The sequence below is a fragment of the Jatropha curcas genome, chromosome 6 (assembly GCF_041381405.1).
Source record: "Jatropha curcas cultivar XTBG-Jc1 chromosome 6, XTBG_Jcur_1.0, whole genome shotgun sequence".
Lineage (NCBI taxonomy): Eukaryota > Viridiplantae > Streptophyta > Magnoliopsida > Malpighiales > Euphorbiaceae > Jatropha > Jatropha curcas.
Window position 1 is genome coordinate 4,295,896 of NC_143156.1, and position 18,347 is coordinate 4,314,242.

Consider the following 18,347-nt stretch of genomic DNA (forward strand, 5'->3'; position numbering starts at 1 on the left):
AATGACTTAGGAATATAATAGAAGCAAAATATAAAAAAATTTTAGTGTATTTTGAAAAACACATGACCAGATTAATTATATTTCACAAATCGTACTGTAATTTTTTTAAAAAAATATTTCATAGAAATCCAAAAAATGATAATTTTATATATATCTGGTCAAGATTTTTTTTATACTCTCTCTCCACGAGTTATTTTAAGATAGTTGTTTTGAAAATATTTAGGAGTATAATTTTATACGTATTTATATTCAACACAAAATAACTATTTTTATAATTTTCTAAAGAATAATTTAGTCTACTTAATGAACACCTTATTATAATTTAGGATAACTACTTGTTTTCTTAATAATATTAAACGAATTATATTTATGGACAAAAAGAGTAACTGATTAATGATTAATTACAAGATATTCAACCACGACACATAAATTAGAAACAACATAAATTTTATAAAAAAATCAAATCAAAGAAATTTATGATAAAGGAAATGAGGAAACATGAATAAAGATAAAAGGGAATGAGACTCAATTTGCCTAAACTAAAATTTTATGAAACTTTTTTTTTTTTTTTTTTTGAAACACTTCTTCAAAAAGTTAAAAAAAATATTTAAATAATTTTAAACAAACACTCTTTGTTTATTTTTAAAGATAAAAAAATCAAAAATTAAAAATTAAAACCAAAACAAATGCCTTCTAACTTTTTATAGAATTTATCCCTTAAACTTCTATCAGAAGAAAAAAAGCTCAATTTTTTTTACCAAAAGATAAATATTTGATTTAAATCAAATATAATAAAAAATAAAATTTTAAGATTTTTTTGGCTTTGTATGTAAATGTAGTTAACATAATTTTTAAAATAATAATTTTCACATTTTTCAACTGGATAATACATGTTTAATTGATCTAATTTTGCAAGTTGAAATATTTTTAATATATATAATTTTATAAATTGAAATATTTAATAAATGAAAGTAAAATCCGAGAGTGTTATAAAATTCAAAAATGAATTTATATATAATAAAAGTTAGTGTTGAGGGTTCTATTGGTAAGGATAATTTGGAGTTTTCCATTAGGAATGATTGAATTCATGATTTAAGTCATTATAATCGACTCAGCAAGTGCTTTTTACCACTGAGCTACCCATAAGGGTTATTTTATTATGTCTTTGAAATTATTTGCTGAATATTTTTTTTCACAAGTGGCATTTGTTAAAAAAATATATATATGTTGAGTTGTATTTCAGTCTCTATTTCTCACAAGTGGCATTCATAAAAAACATAACAACAAGTGAATGGAGGAACATAGTTTAATTTTGTAAAAATACATGCATAATATTTTAACAGATAATTATTTAAAATAATATTATCACAATAATTAAATGCATGAATGGGATTATATATATTATCTCAACAAAAAGACTATAATAAAAAGTTTGATTGAATTACAAAACAAGTTTTAATTTTTTTTCTTTCATTTTTTTTCTAATTTGACATATTTATAAAAAGCATTAAGCAACTAATTTTTTTCACAAATTTATTGGAAAAGAAAATATTTGGTTACAAATTAAGTTTAAAATAGATATTCACAATCCTAAAATGAGTAAAATATCAACTTTATTTATTTTTCAAAAAAAATATATCAACTTTATTTATAAAGTGAAATTTAGGTTTAAAATATTAACTCCCTTTTCTCTGTTTGAGTACATATAACTGTCACGACCCATTTCCGTAGGCCGGACCGGCACTAGGGCCCAGGTAAGCTTAAGGCCCCCGAGGCCCGTAGTAAGCCTAAATTATTCAATCTGTCTACATGATTCTCCTAATTTCAACAAAACAGTAAGCCCATATGACTTAAGATATAAGTTTTATAAAATTTTCAAACATCTGGCCCAATATCAAATAATACATAAAATTTAATCAGGGCCTATTCACAATAACTCATAATTACAATAAGGGCTTACTAGTTTACCTACAGTTAATTGCACAATAATTAATTTATAGCGTAGTGCTAACAATAAGGCCCAATTTAAATACACAGCCCTATAACTGCGGAGTCCAAAAAAAATCTGATAAAAGAATAATTTATACATTCAAAATTAAATATCAAGAATATAAAGTTTACATTTATAACTCTGCGGAGAAGATTGCAGAGCTTCAGTCGGATCAACTGCTTCCTAGTACCTGGGAGGTTTGGAGAGAAGGGGGTGAGTTTTGCAACTCAGTGAATAATAATAAATAATACACACCACATACAGTCAAGCAAAATGCACCCTACTATACTGAATGAACACACAACAGTCAACCATATGACATTACATCAGCACCCACAAACAATATCACCTTCAAATAATCACATCACGTGGAAATTAGTCAGTGGAGTCACCGAACCCCGATGAGCCGTCCTCCCACATGGCTCATCCTCTCACATGTGCACCAGGGAGCCGATCCCCCATACTGGCCGACCGGTCTAATCCTCACTTGACCAGCCCTCTCATTGTTTTTCCATTCTCTCTTTTCTTTTTCATACCAACAGGAGGTAACCCGGTCGTCTCCATCAAATCTAGATCATCAGGCGCTCACAACAGGAGGCCACCCTGCGGGCTGCGATCAAATCTAGATTATCAGGTGCGCCCAATAAAGAAACCAACCTGTGGTTTTCCATATCACACAGATCATAGCAGTAGGTGCACACGGGGGCGCCGATCTCCCATTTACCCGGCCAAATTTTATATCGTATTCAGGATCCATATCACATATACCATTCTCACAAACCCATGGTGACCCACTTTATCCCAATTCCACACAAACAAATCACAGCATAGCCACAGCACAAATAATCAGACAATTCACCAATTTCATCCAAATGCACAATTATAAATAAGTATAATTATAGTGATCGTAACATAATATATATGATAAAATACTTATAATATATTGTAAATATATAAATAAAAATATAAGGTTTATAAATAAATGTTATGCAAATGCAGTGTTGATATGCATTATTTACTATTACTCAGTGATGGAGAGCGAAGTTCTAGCTTTGATTCTGTCCTGGAGGAGCACTAGATGGACCCGGGCGATCTAAGAAATTTAAGAATGACACAAAACAAAAGTAACTATATCAGATAAAGCATTTCTTTACCACTCTTAGAATTTTATTTTAAACTCTTAATTTTTCTATGTAATCTAATCTCGATATTAATTTCTTTTCTATAATAAATTTTATTTCTCTACCGAACTCTATTTTATTTATTTCTTCTGAAATCTATTTTATTTTCTATTATTTTCTACTCTCTATAAATAATTAAATTTCTATAATGAATTTTATTTGCTACCGAAATTCATTTTATTTCTACCGAAATTTCAGCAGCATCTCCCCTAAAAATTGGATTATCCACCTGTTAAAATATCAACAATTTATCTAATAACTCCAAACAACACAGCCCATCCATCGGGCAATCAATCAATCGATTCAATTTTCTCATCCTCCATCCGAAAATCAATATCAACATTACCTTTAATTCTCAATTCTTCATTTCCTTCCATTCATGATATTATCATCAAAATTCCTCAATAAATTAATCAAAGGATTTTAAGTGAATCAACATTTATATTATAAATCAATACTGAAAATTAAATTAACTTAATTTAACTACTCACAATTACTAAATTAAATTAACTAAATTAATTAACTACAATAATAAAATTAATTTAAGTAACTAAAATTAGTAGCATTAATTTTATTACCCCAAAATATAATCTTTTGTCGAATTTCGCTAGATCGGGGATTTTCACGCGTGCCGGATCGGAGAGCAGTGGCTGTTGGTGGTCGGAGGCACGCTGGAGCGGCGGCAGAGGCGCGATCTGTTGTGGCGGAGCAGCAAGGCACGGTGGTGGCGCGACAAGGCGGAGACTGTGCTGCTGCCGTGCGCTGCGCAATCTAGCAGAGGGCGGAGCTACTGGCAGTGGCGCGCGAAGGAGCAGTGAGGCGGTGCGACTGGCGGCGTGGAGTGGCGGCGAGGTGGCCCGCGAGGGCTGGGTGGCGCGCGATAGATCTGCTGTCTCTCGCCAGTCACACGCAGACAGACGCAGGGAAGAAGAAAGAAAAGAAAAGAAAGAAAGAAAGAAAGAAAGAAGAAGAAGAAGGGAGGAGGAGGCGCAGTGGCTGTGTCGGTGGAGTGGAGTTGAGGCGCTGGTGAGGGTGACGAGTGGAGGTGCAGCGCTGGAGATAAAAAAAAATGGAATTTTCTAGATGGTTTGGGTCGAACCGGTTCGATTCGACCCAAATCTTTGGTTTTCGGCTTTTTCAGTCGGTTTTCGGTTCGGTTTCTCACAGTGTTCGCATTAAAATATTGAAATAAATTTTCAGGCTGTCGGTTTATTAAATTTAATTGGAAAATCTTTGAAAATAAAAAATTCGGGTTGTTTCAATAACAATAAAAAAATGTCATTGTTTTTCCTTTCTTTAAATTTTTGTTATATATACTTAATTAAATATTACAAGTTAATTTTATATTCCAAGTGAGTTATATTTTGGACTTTAGATTTTGTAATGAGAGTGAGAAAAATAAATTTATTAGTACTATTGCTCGTTATTTATCTGATTTCAAATTTAATGATTCAAATTTGCAATATCACTGCAAGAAAAAACCGAAATAGCAATGGAGTAGAAATGGTTCAGAAACGCAATTGAATTTTAAATCTTTGCTGAATTTAGAAACGGTATATCTAGAAACGGAAACTTTTTTTGTCTAAAATGGTTTAGCACGATTTTTGTCATTTAGAAACGGTTCTGCAGTCAATGTTATTTATTATTATTATATGCTTTAACATGATGGAACAAAAAATGGAGTATTGGGTAGGCATGGCCACCAGTTCATTTTGAACCAGAATCAAACCATATTGGAGATGAATTGAAACTGTCAGTTCAAAGTTTTGAACCAGAATTGGTGGTTTAAGGGCCGGTTAAGGTTCATGTGAATATTAAAATCTGAACTTGAACCAATATTGAACCAGCTGTTTCGGTCCGGTCCGAATTGAAAATTTTCTATTTTTATTTCAAAATGATAATTACTTAGCCTATTTTATACATTTCTAAAAGTTCCAATAATATTTTATTATATGATATACTTTACTTAAGATTTTTTTTTAAATGCACTTTACTTTAAAAAGTTAAAAATCTAAAAGGTAAAATAATAAAGAATGAGAGAAATATTTAGTCTAAACTTATATTGTTTTTAACTTTTTTTTTTTTACTTTTTTAAATTGTTTACTAAGTTTAAAATTACACTATTTTAAAGCATTTTTCAAATTTTTCTTATAATTTATTTAATTAATAACATTTAAACAAAATAAAGTGATAATTTATTTGATTGTTTTGTAAAATTAATTAATTTTATTCTTATATGAGTATGAGCATTCTAAAATTTATTTAAAATAAAATTTACCAATATTTTTTATACTCTTATTAATATTTTCAAAAGAAAGATAAAACGTTATAACCGATTGTTTTAAAAAATACGTATCGCCGAAAACTGTGATAGGAACAGCACCGGAATCGGCTAGAACCGAACCCGATCCTAGACCGGCGGTTCAAGGGCCGATTCAGGTTCAACATTTTAAAAATTTTAAACTGCCGTGAACTGGAACTAGCGGTTCAATGAACCGGACATGTCTAGTATTGAGAGCTATTATCAGTGCACACGGTGCGTTTTTATTTTGATTGTGATTTCAGGGTTTGAATTTTGTGCATTTGATTGATGAAAGGTGGTTTTTTCATATGGATTTTAGTTTTTCTGGATGATAAAATTTAATAGGTCTGTGTAAAATTGAGTTGGGTAAAGATGGTTTAAGAGAATTAGATTTATTTTATAGAGAATATTGAAAGAAAGTGGAAGCCATTAGAGCTCTTCTTTCTTGGCTTACTGAAATTATGAAGGAAGAAGACGAGGCAAATGAATCTTTCCTTTCTATTTTCATATTAAATTCACGTGATCAGCAATTTGTTCTTTACTTCATATGCTAACAAGACAAAAAGTGGGCCTAACCTAAATTCGTCTTCTTCAGCAATTCAGTCAATCAAATAAGCCCAAGATATTTAATTGCAATGTTTAAATTGGATTGCAAATTTTTCCAATAAAAAATAAAAAATAGCAAAAATACAAAAGCTTAAACACCATAATTAACCCTTCAAATAATGAAGCAATTGCTTCCTCCATTCCATCAAAATTATTTCTCTGGGCTTAACTAAAAAAAAGCTTATTCGAGTTAGTTTGATAAATTTCAGCTATGTTCCGCAGCAACTTTTCAATTAATTTTTAACGTTTTTATCAATTCAAAACTCTAATTCGATAAAATAACTTTTAGAGGTTGAAAATTTTTTATCAAACGTTAAACACTATAATGTTTGGCTTTTTGATTAAAATTTTTTTGATAATCATACTCGTTGTCTTTTCCTCCGAATTCAACTAATTAAACAATTAATATTATTTTGTCATTTTAAGTTAAACAATTAATTAAATAGGTGTTTGGTCATTTTAAGTTAACTGACTAATTAAATAGGTATTTTTACCAAACACTTCTAATTTAAAATACTATATAAACAGTTATCAGCTAATATAACGACTCTGTTCGGCAAGAGCGTTTAGAGTAGTATTTAGTGTTCTAAGTGAGTTAAAACACTATTTTAATTAATTATAATGTTCGGTAACGTCACATCTATCCTAACGTTTAGAGTTTGAAGCATGAAACTTTATAACATTTAGTGTTTTATAAAATTTTTATTAAACATATGTCCATCACTTGTCTTTATTAAACAACAACAATAAATAATAGTTATTAAAACAATTAATATTACCGAACAAATCTTTAATGAGTCGAGCTTGAGCTTGAATTTTGAATTCGAGCTTATAAGAGAATAAAACTTTTTTTTTTTTGTTTTAAGTATAAATTGTAAACAAGTCAATTTAATTATTTAAATTAAAAAATAATTAACACTTAATTGATTTTTTCAAATTACTAATAAAATAGAAAAAAAAATTAAATTACCATTTAATAGAATGAAAGGAGTAATAATGTACACTATCAATGGTAAGTCAAGTCGTAGATTTTCTTGTTATAGTATTAAAAGTTGACTCAAGTAGTGAGAATCTATTTTCCGTCATGAACAACATTGAGACCAGATTTAAAGAGCTTGCCTCCATACCAACTTTTTTTTTAAGGGAAAGTATTATTTAGTCTCTCTAATTTTTTCAAATTAACTATTTGAGAACCAATTAAAAGGTCATCTTATTTTGATTTCGTCCAACTAAAAGGTTCATCGTTCTTTATGAGACCTTTTTGCCATGAGTTTCATACGAAAAGACGAAGATGCCCTCCCATCAAAACAATCTATAACACTATTCTCATCAAGTAAATCTCTCTTCAGTCCCTAGAGGCTCCATCTTCTCTACCATTATTGACAGAGGAAGATATCCTGAAATTGCTTATTTTAGATCCCATAATTGCACATTTAATCTTGTCGGAATGCGAAAATATTGTCAAATATGTCCTAAATATAATGATTCATTTCTTTTCTGCTTAATTCCACTTATCATACCTTAACTATACACCATATTACATTGGCATGCCTAAATTTTAATTTGTTATGTAAAAATGTATAAACTTTAATTGATATTATATAAAAAGATATCTTTTAGTTTTTCTGTTGGAGAGTAGACCTGAGTGCTTTTAAAGCTTTTAAAGCATTTTAAATAAGAAAACCTGCCACCTTAGCCTTAACTTTTGACTTTTTCTCTCTTTCTCTCTCTCTTAGTACCAAATGCATCTTCTCGCCATAATGGTAAATATTAGTAATATCCTTAGAACTTGCTTTCTCCTTCTCTGTTTTCTTCTATCTTCTCATCCTCAAAACTTTCTTTCTCTCCTCACTGTAATTATTATTCAGATTCTATATCTTGTGATTCTACATCTTGTGTCTCCAGGAAGGAAGGTTAACGAAGGAGGTGAGTTTAGTACTAAGAGATAGAGATATTAATAAGAGAGATAGAGAAAGTCAAAAGTTAGGGCTAAGGTGGAAAATCTTTTTATTAACGGATGCCTTTTCATATAACATCAATTAAAGTTTGTATAATTTTTTTCGTAATATTAATTAAATTTTAGACACGTCAATGTAATATGGTATATAATTGAGATAGGACGAGTGAAATTAAACCCTTTCTTTTCTCATATTGTAATTGTTATTGCAGTTGTTGCTTCTTTCTCTTCTTCTCATAAGTTGTTGCTCTAGCTTTATCTTTTGCGTCTCTCACTTCCTTAAGATAAAGTTTAACGACGCATGCACCTAATAAATTAGTCTTAAACAATCCATCATTGATAAGGAGCAGGTGCATGATGGCGGCCAAAGAATGGACAAGTCTGGTTATACACTTTAGTCTTACCAAATTGGTCTATTTTAAAATTCAAGGACATGAGCGTCGCTGCATTGCGACAGAGCTAATGGTGATCGGTGGTTTCTTAAGAAAAGAACTTCGGATTGCGGCGAGACTAATGTATTATTGCATAGGGTATCTTGTGTATTTTTTTCAAATTAAAAATGAATATTCTCGGAATAATACTCAATTTTAATAAAATAGCACATAATTTTTTTCCTATATTATAAAAAAATGCATTAAAATTGGAAGAAGTGGTATTGTTCAGCCCTCCATTGTCTTCAAAAAAAAAAAAGAAGAAGTGGTATTGTTGTAACAAAGTGTAATTGGCTTGTAAAAAAAGAAAATATGGTAAAAGATATGCAAAAATGTTTAGTACAAGTACCTCACCAACCAAAGCTTCTCAACTTTATTATGACATTTTCTTAGTTACCTTTCCACTCCCTTACCCAAAGCCTTCGCTTTCTTACCCGGATCATTTAACATCCAAACAATATTTCTATATCTAACCACATGTTGTCTACTAAATGACTATTATACCCTCCAATCACTTCCCCAACTCTCCAAAATGGCCTGACCTTTTTCGTCCACCCAAAATTAAAAATATCAACCGGACAAAAACCCACGCAACGAAAACCTGACACTTGACACTTAACACTCCACACTCCCTCATTTACTTCCTGCATAATGACTATTTTACCCTCCCATAATATTTTGTTTGCCATACTTATCCTCTCCCTGTTCTTGTCCTCTTTCGTGCACCCAAAACACGAGGGACAACTCCGATGACCGGAACTGTTCAATCAAATGACGAAAATGTCCTCACTCTAAATACATTAACGAGAAAATCCCCGTAATTTTGAGAAAAAGAAAGTTCTTTTCCGTCCACTCACTAAATTCCCTTTCCCTTTTGTCCCTCCTCTTCCCTTGACCTAAAAAAATTAGGAAAAAAAAAAAAAACTGTAGAGAGAGAGAGTCTTGAGAGAGAAAGCAAAAAAATGGATGGTAGCAATTACAGGATAGAAGCGGAGCGGTGGCTTACCATAGCGGAGAAGCTGTTAACGGCACGCGATTTTCAAGGAGCCAAGACTTTCGCGATACGAGCACGAGAGTCTGACCCGAGACTGGTAGATTTCTCCGATCAAATAATCGCCGTTGCCGACACTCTTATCGCCTCAGAGTTAAGAATCATAAGCTACAACGGCGGTGGTGGCCATGACTATTACGCGATCCTACAACTTCCAAGATTGTCTCAGTCTATGGAACTCGTGGCAACTCAGTATCGTAAGCTTGCTTTGCTTTTGAATCCTACAAGAAATAGATTGTCATTTGCTGATCATGCCTTTAGGCTTGTATCTGAGGCATGGATGGTGTTCTCGAATCCGTCTAAGAAGGCAATGTACGATCACGATTTGCAGATGAGTCAGCTGGGACAACTCGGACAACTTGGACAACTAGGGCAACTGGGTATGCCTGGTCAAGAGTTTCCACAGGGGCAAACATCGCAAGGAAATGTAAGAAGAAGCCCTAGGATTAGTCGGGAAGAGGATAACATGGCTCAATCGGAGACAAATCGGTCAACTCGTTTTGAAACTCAGCCGAGAATGGCTGAGCCGCCGAGAATGGCTGAGCCGATTAGGCCTATAGCTCAACATAAAGTCACTGAGCTGCCTATTCGACCTGAGCCACCTATTCGTCCTGTACCCCAGCCTGTAGCTCAACCTAAACCAAGTGAACCAATTCGTCCTGCCCCGCAGTCTGTTGCAACTGAGCCAAGCAGACCGGCTGCTCAGCCGAAAGCATCCGAGTTGACTCGGCCAGTTCCCCAGTCGAAAGTTCAAGAATCAACTCGGCCAGCTACCCAGCCTACTAGTGCTGAGCCAACACGTAAAACTCGGTCGGGAACTCAGTCTAATGCTACTGAGACCCAGGTACCAAGTTTCTGGACTGCATGTCCGTACTGTTTCATTCTCTATGAGTACCCGAAGGGTTATGAGGAGTGTGCGGTTAGGTGCCAGAAATGTAAACGAGCGTTCCATGCTGTAATAATACCATCACCGCCAGTGACAGGTAAAGACACGTACTTTTGTTCTTGGGGGTTTTTCCCATTGGGATTTTCCGGTCGCGGTAAAGGCGGAGGCGGGTTTGGTACTAATTGGTCACCAGTATCGGCGATGTTTTCCACTCCCCTTCCAGGCGGTGAGAAATCAAAGCAGAATAATCAATCAAGGAGATCTGAGCCAAAAGTGATTTACAAAGATGATGTGTATATAGATCTTTCTGACCCTAGTGAGTCTGATTCCGATGATGATGATTGGGACAATAGAAGAAAGAAAGTGAAAAATGCCAAAGGGAAAGCAACCCCCACCAGAAATGTTAAGAAATCACAAAATGATAGGGCAAAAAAAGTGAATGCTCAAAATGTGGATGGTGGGCGTCATGTGCAAGGAGAAGTGGTAGGAAAAGGAGAGGGTAGTAGTGGGAAGAAGAAGGGAGCAAAGGACCTGGGAAAGTTGGATTTAAATGTAATGTTTAGCAATGAGGTAGAGGAGGCAGTGCCAGGAGTTAGTGAAGGGAATGGAGCAGGGAATGGGGAGGAGGATAATATTGAAGGGATTTCGTTTTTTGAAGGTCTTGATGAGTTTTTGAGTAGCTTGCCAATACTCTCTGTTGTTGGGGAAGACAAGGTCAAGGCTAGTTAGTGAAGTAAGATCCTTCCTTCTGTGTTACTTTTTCTGTTGTTTTTTCTCCCTTTTTTGTGTAGGCTGTTGTTGTATGGTTGTAGTAATTAATCATGGAGAGGTACCAGCATTTTCATTGCACATTTGCCACGGTGTATATTTTGCTGGAATTTTGCTTTCTCTATCTCTTAACTTTCTGAAATGATTTACTTTTTCGCAGTTTATCATATTCATGCTGTTGTAGCAAGATTGATTGTGAGCTTCAACTTTTAATGGTCAACTTAGAGAAGTCAATGCATCAAAGTAGAACAAAGTCTTTATGTGTTACGTATCCTTGAATATGTTAAAAAAGAAATTTCTTCAGATGTCAAGGATGCCTTCTTTTTTTTTTTTAAATAACTAAGGTTTCAGTTTCTTTTAAAAAGTTGCCCTGGTTGCTGTTACCTTTTTGAATAATTTGGCTTCAAATATATGTTGTTTCATTGTCTAGATTTTAAATATTTACTCATTTGCAGATGTGCTAAACTTAGAACAGTATGGATGAAGATGATGTTGGTTTTTTAAGATGAGTTATTTTTATCCTCTTCTCTTGGTTGCACCATAGGTTTGTTTTGGACCATAGTCCTTAAACAAAATAAATTAATAAATGGAAACTTAAAGGTGGCAGGTAAATAGTTTATTTTCAATAGAAAAACAATGTCTCTAGTGCAACATACTATACATTATGTTAACTGCTGTGATTCGGATAAAGTAACATAATAATATTTATTTCTATGAGATAATTATACTTTAGGATCTTCTGTACCTTACTTTAATATTAATTCTGAACAGTGCAGTAGCCAAAATAAGATGGGGTGACTTTTACCTGTTCTTGGATGTTAATCAAGCAACCAAGTGAAAATATTTTTTTCATTAGAAATGGAAGAAAATTATTCCTCAGAAGTTGCGTGTATATAAGGAGACTATTCCGGTTGCTGAATGCAAGGCTTCCAATGTGGATTTGTAGCGACATAGTTGCTTGGTATCTATAACGTATATATCCAAGGGCTCTATTTCTCTTGCTCTCGTAGCAAATGGTTGCAGATATGGTATACAAAGTATATGATGTTATTTGATAATACACTCATATGTATGTAGATGATACTATTCGAATACAGACCAGAAACCTAATTCTCAAAATGCAAAGGCTCTTCTGAAGCAGGAAATTTTGTAATAAAATGGATCACATGATCTTATATTTGTGTAGTTTTTGAAGCTTTGCTCTAAAATAAGGTTAATATTGTTGAAAGGGATGTAAAGACCGAGCACTGCCTACTTAATATTTAAAGTCATGTAAAATTGCTAAACTGGTGTGCTTGAAGGTAGGTTTTGCCTAATGATGCTTTTATGATTGCATTTTCCATGTTGGAGCTGCTGCTCATCTGTTACTTTCATCTTGGGCTATAAACTTACCATTGCCTACTTATTGGGCTTATTTCAAGCATTGTCACGGTTATGTCAGCTGTGATGGATATGTGTTTGGCTTCTTGATAGAGCATTGCTTCTTGCTTTGCTGTTCTAGTGCTCTATTTGATGCTACTTTGCTATTGTTGCACCTAAACCTGGAAGCTTCCAATATCCAAGTTTAAAGGCAAGTGGTTTTATTACCTTTCCTAACATGATACTCGAGCATATTTAAATATGTAAGGATTATTCACTTTAGCATGATCGTGGAGTGCTCATTTACTATTCAACTTTCTTTGCTGAAGTTGAATCCTTAAGAGAAAAGGTCGCGGAAGAGGTTTCACTATAATTTAAACTAATGACAAATCATTTGTTGTTTTAGAGCATAGATATTTTATTTCTAAAGGCAGAACATGCAGTTTAATTTTGAGGTCCGGCCAACAAATTCAGACCATTATATGTGCTCCAAGTCTCCTTCTAGTGTGATTGTTCAAGTTCCTGTATCTCCACTAGAAAAACAGGTATAATCCTTAATATTCTATCAGTGAGTCCGATATGATGAAAATTCACATCTTGTTCTGTATGCCTGTTGATTAATGCATTATTGTTTTGATTCTAAATAGGATAGCCAATATGCATTGTTTCATTTAAGTTTTACTTGTCCTGTACTATTTAGTGGCAAAGGGGTGATTCTGACTTTTTGTTTATGGCACGAGTATTGTGCAATGCATAAGGCATGATTGAGTGTATGTCCCATTGTATTAGTGTGATAGCATATGTTTTCTTTGGTCTGTCTATGATTTTTTTTTTTTTTTTGAGCAATGTTGTGTTACCACGACATCCATAGTCCCATTACGAATATGCATTCGCTCTGTATTTACTTATTGGCTTCCTTGCTTGAATTTCTTTCAATGGTTTGCATCTCTTCAAAATGATTTAGCAGCTACTTGGTGAAGTGGAAATAACTTATCCTCAACTAAAGGTACTTGTATAAAATACTTCTGATGTATTTTTGTTGAATAGTCATTTTGTTTCATGCTTATTCATTTTCACGGTTGGCAAAGTGTCCAGGACATGCAACAGCATTGCACGTTATTTATAAAATTGCAATGTCGTATTTTCTTTATCACTCTATGCTTCTTGAAGATTGTACAGCTGTTTTAAGGACATGTTCTGTAACTTTGAAGCAGAGAACTCATTTGTGTTTTAAGTCAGTGATCATACAATATTGCAGCAATGTTTCCTTGGGAGCTAAATATCCATTTAGGTTTAGTCTAATCAACATTTTGGTAACTAAATTTAGGGGTCAAAAGAACATAGTAAAAACTCATCATTTTGGTCTATGAAAGGACTAAGTGTTAATTTTCGTAAAATTAAGAACCAACATATATATTAGGTCAAGCCTTGGGGTATTTTGTTATTATTTGAATTTCAAGGATTTGATGGGACAATCATTATGCTGGTGAAATCAGTCTGAATTTATTTGTTGTGAATGTATTCATTTTCCTGAAGATGCTGCTGTGCACCCTTTTTTCTTTTAATGTACTTGTTTATACTGTTCATTTCCCAGTTCAATAAAATTGAGAGGATGGATGCACGGCTGAGTCAAGTGGGGTAGTACTTGAAAATTAAATAATTTTGTCTTGTTTATAATTAAATTATTGCAGATAACTGCAAAGCTGTCTACATCCTCAAAATCTGATTATGAATCTTTATTGCATGCAACAACTGATCATGTCATTTGTTTTGATTATTTGTTGTGTGCTTACATTACATTCTTGCTACTTAAATACTCTTGTGCAATACAGAAGTTACCGGAAATGCATTACTAAGATTGGTTACTATGTTTCTGGAGAAGAATCATCTGCAGTGATGGACGACAATTGATGAAACTAGTTGGGCAACATTTAAGTTATGGTGTCTCTGAGACCAATTGTGGATCTTCAAACAAGGTAAGCTTAGTTGCAAAGCTCTTTTAACTGTTTTCAGACATTGATTAGAATTTCAAGTACTACAATGGTTGAGAAGTGGAAAACTTTTCTACTGAAATTGTTTTCCTTGCTTTGGCAATATGGCAATAATTGAGCTCCCAAAAACGTTTTGCAAGGAATCGAGTTTTCTAGTTCAAGGCTTCTTCTTCTCTTGTTCTAGGAACAATACACAAGTTTTGTAATTCCGTTGTTGTTGCGGGTATTGTTGATAAAAGTACTAGGTCGGTGGTATTGATAAGAGTTTATTTGAAATAATTTTGTAGTAGAAACAGCTAAAAAGCAGTTTCATGTAACGCCATTCTAGAAAGGAAATTTTCCAATCATAATGCAATTTTGTGTTCCACTATCAAGTGTGCAACACTACAGCTAGATAATTGGAATCATTGGCCACCATCTATCATTGTGGGTAGTGACTTTGCTTCTCTGGAGGTTAATAAACAACAAATTTCAGTAATTTTTTATTCTGAAGGCTTATCTTTTTATCATTTCTCTCCCAAATGTATTATTAGTTCCAAATTTCAAGAATGGTTTGGCCATCCATTAGTTTAAGAAAGATAGCATCGCGCCGCATCACACTGCCTATGGTAGCTACTACATCATATTAGCTACCAAGAACTAATCGCAATCGAGAATCAAGTGCTGTTGATTTTCTATGTTGTTAAAAGGTTTGTAACTTTTATATCCTTTCCTATGATGATTCTTTTATTTTCAGTTGATGGGTGAATCAGTATTTTGTAAACAAAAAAGCAGAATTCATGTTTGTGCTTGGAAATAAGAAATTAAATAAAACCAAGTATGACATTCTTTGGTCATGCATTTCCTTTTTCTTGACTTTTAATATTTTCACATTATTGATTCTTATTTTATGCTAATAACCCATGAGTGACCCATCCACATTGATACTGCTGCTATTTGCAGACATAATTAGGAGCCTGCAAGACACCGAGGCGTGGGCACCTAAAGACGCCTAAAAGTTTAATAGTTGTGTTGTGCCAGCAGTCCTTCCATCGCAGGAACCAAGTCCCATTTAAGCTTATCTAAAATTTGATTTAAAAAAAAAAAAAAAAAAAACTGAGTTTAGGGTTAAATGGGAGAAAAATAGTATATATAGACCTTTCTTAAGTCGGTTTTGGTCCTAATACTTGAGGAGAGAAAAAGTTAAAAGGATGTGTTCAATAATAATTTTTTAAACAGCTTTTAAATACTATTTTTTATAATTTTCAGTGACATAACCTTTAAATTAAAGGGTTAAAATAGTATTTTACGAAAAATTGAATCATGTAATATTTAATTTTTAATATTTTATAAATTACTATTTAAACAATTAAATACGATTAAAATAATCACCAACAGCCAAATTTGCTGAACAAACATTTACAAATTTGCTTGCAATGTAGTCTTAAAACGATATAGAGCAACGAGTTTTGTTTCGCGTGTTTTGAATGAAAATAATTACTGTTAGATATCGAAGCTGGCCAATATTAGAAACTTTAATACTCAAATTTATAGTAACGTGTAATGCACAATCTTACCACGCAGGCTTTCTTATATTAAAAACATGTGCACATTAAAATGTTATCTGTTTATATAAATATATAAAAAAACACGTGAGCACATTTATTTACGTGTTACAATATCAAAATTGAGGTGATAAAAGAATTAATAAGTTTTAAAGTGCTGAGTTGGCAACTTAAATAATTTTGAAATGCTATCTTTCACCATTTTTAATTACAATTCTAAACTATTAATTATTGGATTTTGAAACGCTACTTCAAATATTGAATTTACCCAACCCCTCTAATCAGTGATTATAAACTTGGAACACCCGCAAAGCTGGTTCACAACATGCCCTAACCAACCTTATATCCAAGCAAAATCTTTGGGCCTGGGCTGAATTGGCCCAAACTTACTCTATTTTTCTAAAAGTTTTTTGTCAAGGTATTATTAAAAAAACATATAATATTGCATAAAATTCACCATATAGGGCCGGGCTTGACTTGGACTTACTTCTCTAAACTGAGGCCCGACCCTAAATCTGCTCAGGATACGCCCACCGGTTATTCAAGGGCTAAAATTTAGGGCCGAAGTCTTAATTTTTGCCTCAGAAGATGGCAGCTTGGCCATGTCCACCCCTTCAGATGTTACTTCTTTCTTTCAATGGCAAGTGTCATGTTTATTTCTATTTTTTTTTTACACTTCTTTTTCATACATAAACAAGCTAAATGAAAATATATGTGCATGATATAATATATTCGGAATAATTAATTTGATCAGTGATAATTCCTGAAAAAAATTTCTCTGAATTTTTTTATTTATTTCTAGTGAAAGATATTTTTGAGTTTGTTTACCTGTCAATCAACAATAAAATTGGATTAATTCACGATTCAAACTTTTAATGTATGATTCTTTATATATTATTTTTATTTATATAGAATAATTAGTCTTAGTTTTGAGATAAATGATAATTTAATTAAATTATAATTGATTTTATTATAATTTAGAAAAATTAATTACCTTATTAATCCATGTGTAAAAACATCAAACGATTTATATTAAAGGATAAATTAAATCAAATAATAAATTAAAATCATTATTCATTGTTTGATATTTAAAAAGTATATAAGTATTTTTACCATGTAATTTTTTACTATTTATCTAACAAATAAATAATATAATATTAACTTATGGACATTGTCATTTTCTCTCCTATTTGCTCCATTTTCTGTTCCATTTGGAGGCATTGCATGTGGGTCCGATAGCATTATTGCATGTGGGCTCCACTTTATCTTTTTCTTTGTCTTTTTGAAGAAAATTTTGCCTACACTTAAATGTAGAGTTCAATTTAAAATAGAAATAAAGTAAATTGAACCAAATTGCATTTTAAAAATGAAATCAATTTAAATTGAAATATAGTTTAGAATCAAACCAATTCAATCGGTGAATTTTGGTCAGTTGTTGCATTTATTTTTAGTTTGATTTATTTTGATTCATTATTTTATATTTGATGTAAAAATTAATTGAAATTTAATTTTTCTTTTTTTTTTATTGAAATTAAGGAACAGCTCCTGATATTGAAATATTGAAATTAAAACTTAAATATACCTCAAGTCAACAGATTATATAACACTTAAAAATTTATTACTATTTATTTATTTTTGTACTTTTTTCCCAATAAAAAGACATATTTACCCTTATTAATCTCAAGTCCAGTCAAATAAGGCTGGAGATGACGCTAGTAGACTCTAACTGTAGACCAAAGAAAAACTTTCAAACATTTGGAAAGTTAAATAAAGAAAAAAACTTACACGTTTTAGGGTAAAATTGAAAAAACTTTGAAGTTTAAGTGATCCTCCAAACTCTTCGTTCCTTCAGATAAGTCCTTTCGATGACAGTTAATTATTTAAAAAAAGGGTAAATTATAAAAATTATCGGTGACAGATGGTGGCAGCTGACGATTGATAATAGTGGCTATCGATGATTAAAAATTTAAAAATATAAATTGATAAGATTATAATAATTTTTTGAATGCCTAGAAATTATTTTTCTTAAAAATACCTTAATTTTTCTTTAATCGAAAAAATATTTTCACTTATTTTTCTCAACATCTCATTAAGAAAATGTTTTGGGGAAATAACCTAGTATTTAATGAGTTATTATTAAATTTAAATAGAGAAGAAAGAAGAGACAAGATTGGTACGAGGGTACAAGGGAGTCGGAATTCTGACATGACAGCCAGCATGGCTATCTGTACGGAAAGCTAATAATGCCATGTAAAGTAAAGAAACATTTTTTTTTTGTATT

General features: G+C 32.2%; 1 protein-coding gene across 3 annotated transcripts; it reads left to right on the plus strand.

Annotated features, from left to right (window-relative positions):
* Window positions 1–9,171: 9,171 nt before the first annotated feature.
* EIP9 (Chaperone DnaJ-domain superfamily protein) lies at window positions 9,172–14,892 on the plus strand. Of its 3 annotated transcripts, none has more exons than XM_089722632.1 (2): window positions 9,172–11,137; window positions 11,949–14,892. In XM_089722632.1, the coding sequence occupies exon 1, from the start codon at window positions 9,430–9,432 to the stop codon at window positions 11,131–11,133; it is 1,704 nt and encodes a 567-aa protein (XP_089578758.1). In that variant the 5' UTR covers window positions 9,172–9,429; the 3' UTR covers window positions 11,134–11,137; window positions 11,949–14,892. The 3 variants fall into 3 exon arrangements, with proteins under 3 accessions (XP_089578758.1, XP_089578757.1, XP_020534000.1); XM_089722631.1 differs by having other exon boundaries at window positions 9,173–11,137; window positions 11,944–14,892; XM_020678341.3 differs by lacking the exon at window positions 11,949–14,892 and adding an exon at window positions 11,333–11,483 and having other exon boundaries at window positions 9,173–11,137.
* The last annotated feature ends 3,455 nt before the right edge of the window (window positions 14,893–18,347 follow it).

Excerpts from the sequence above, each read along its gene's own strand:
- EIP9 (XM_089722632.1), top strand. The coding sequence starts at position 9,430 with ATGGATGGTAGCAATTACAGGATAGAAGCGGAGCGGTGGCTTACCATA.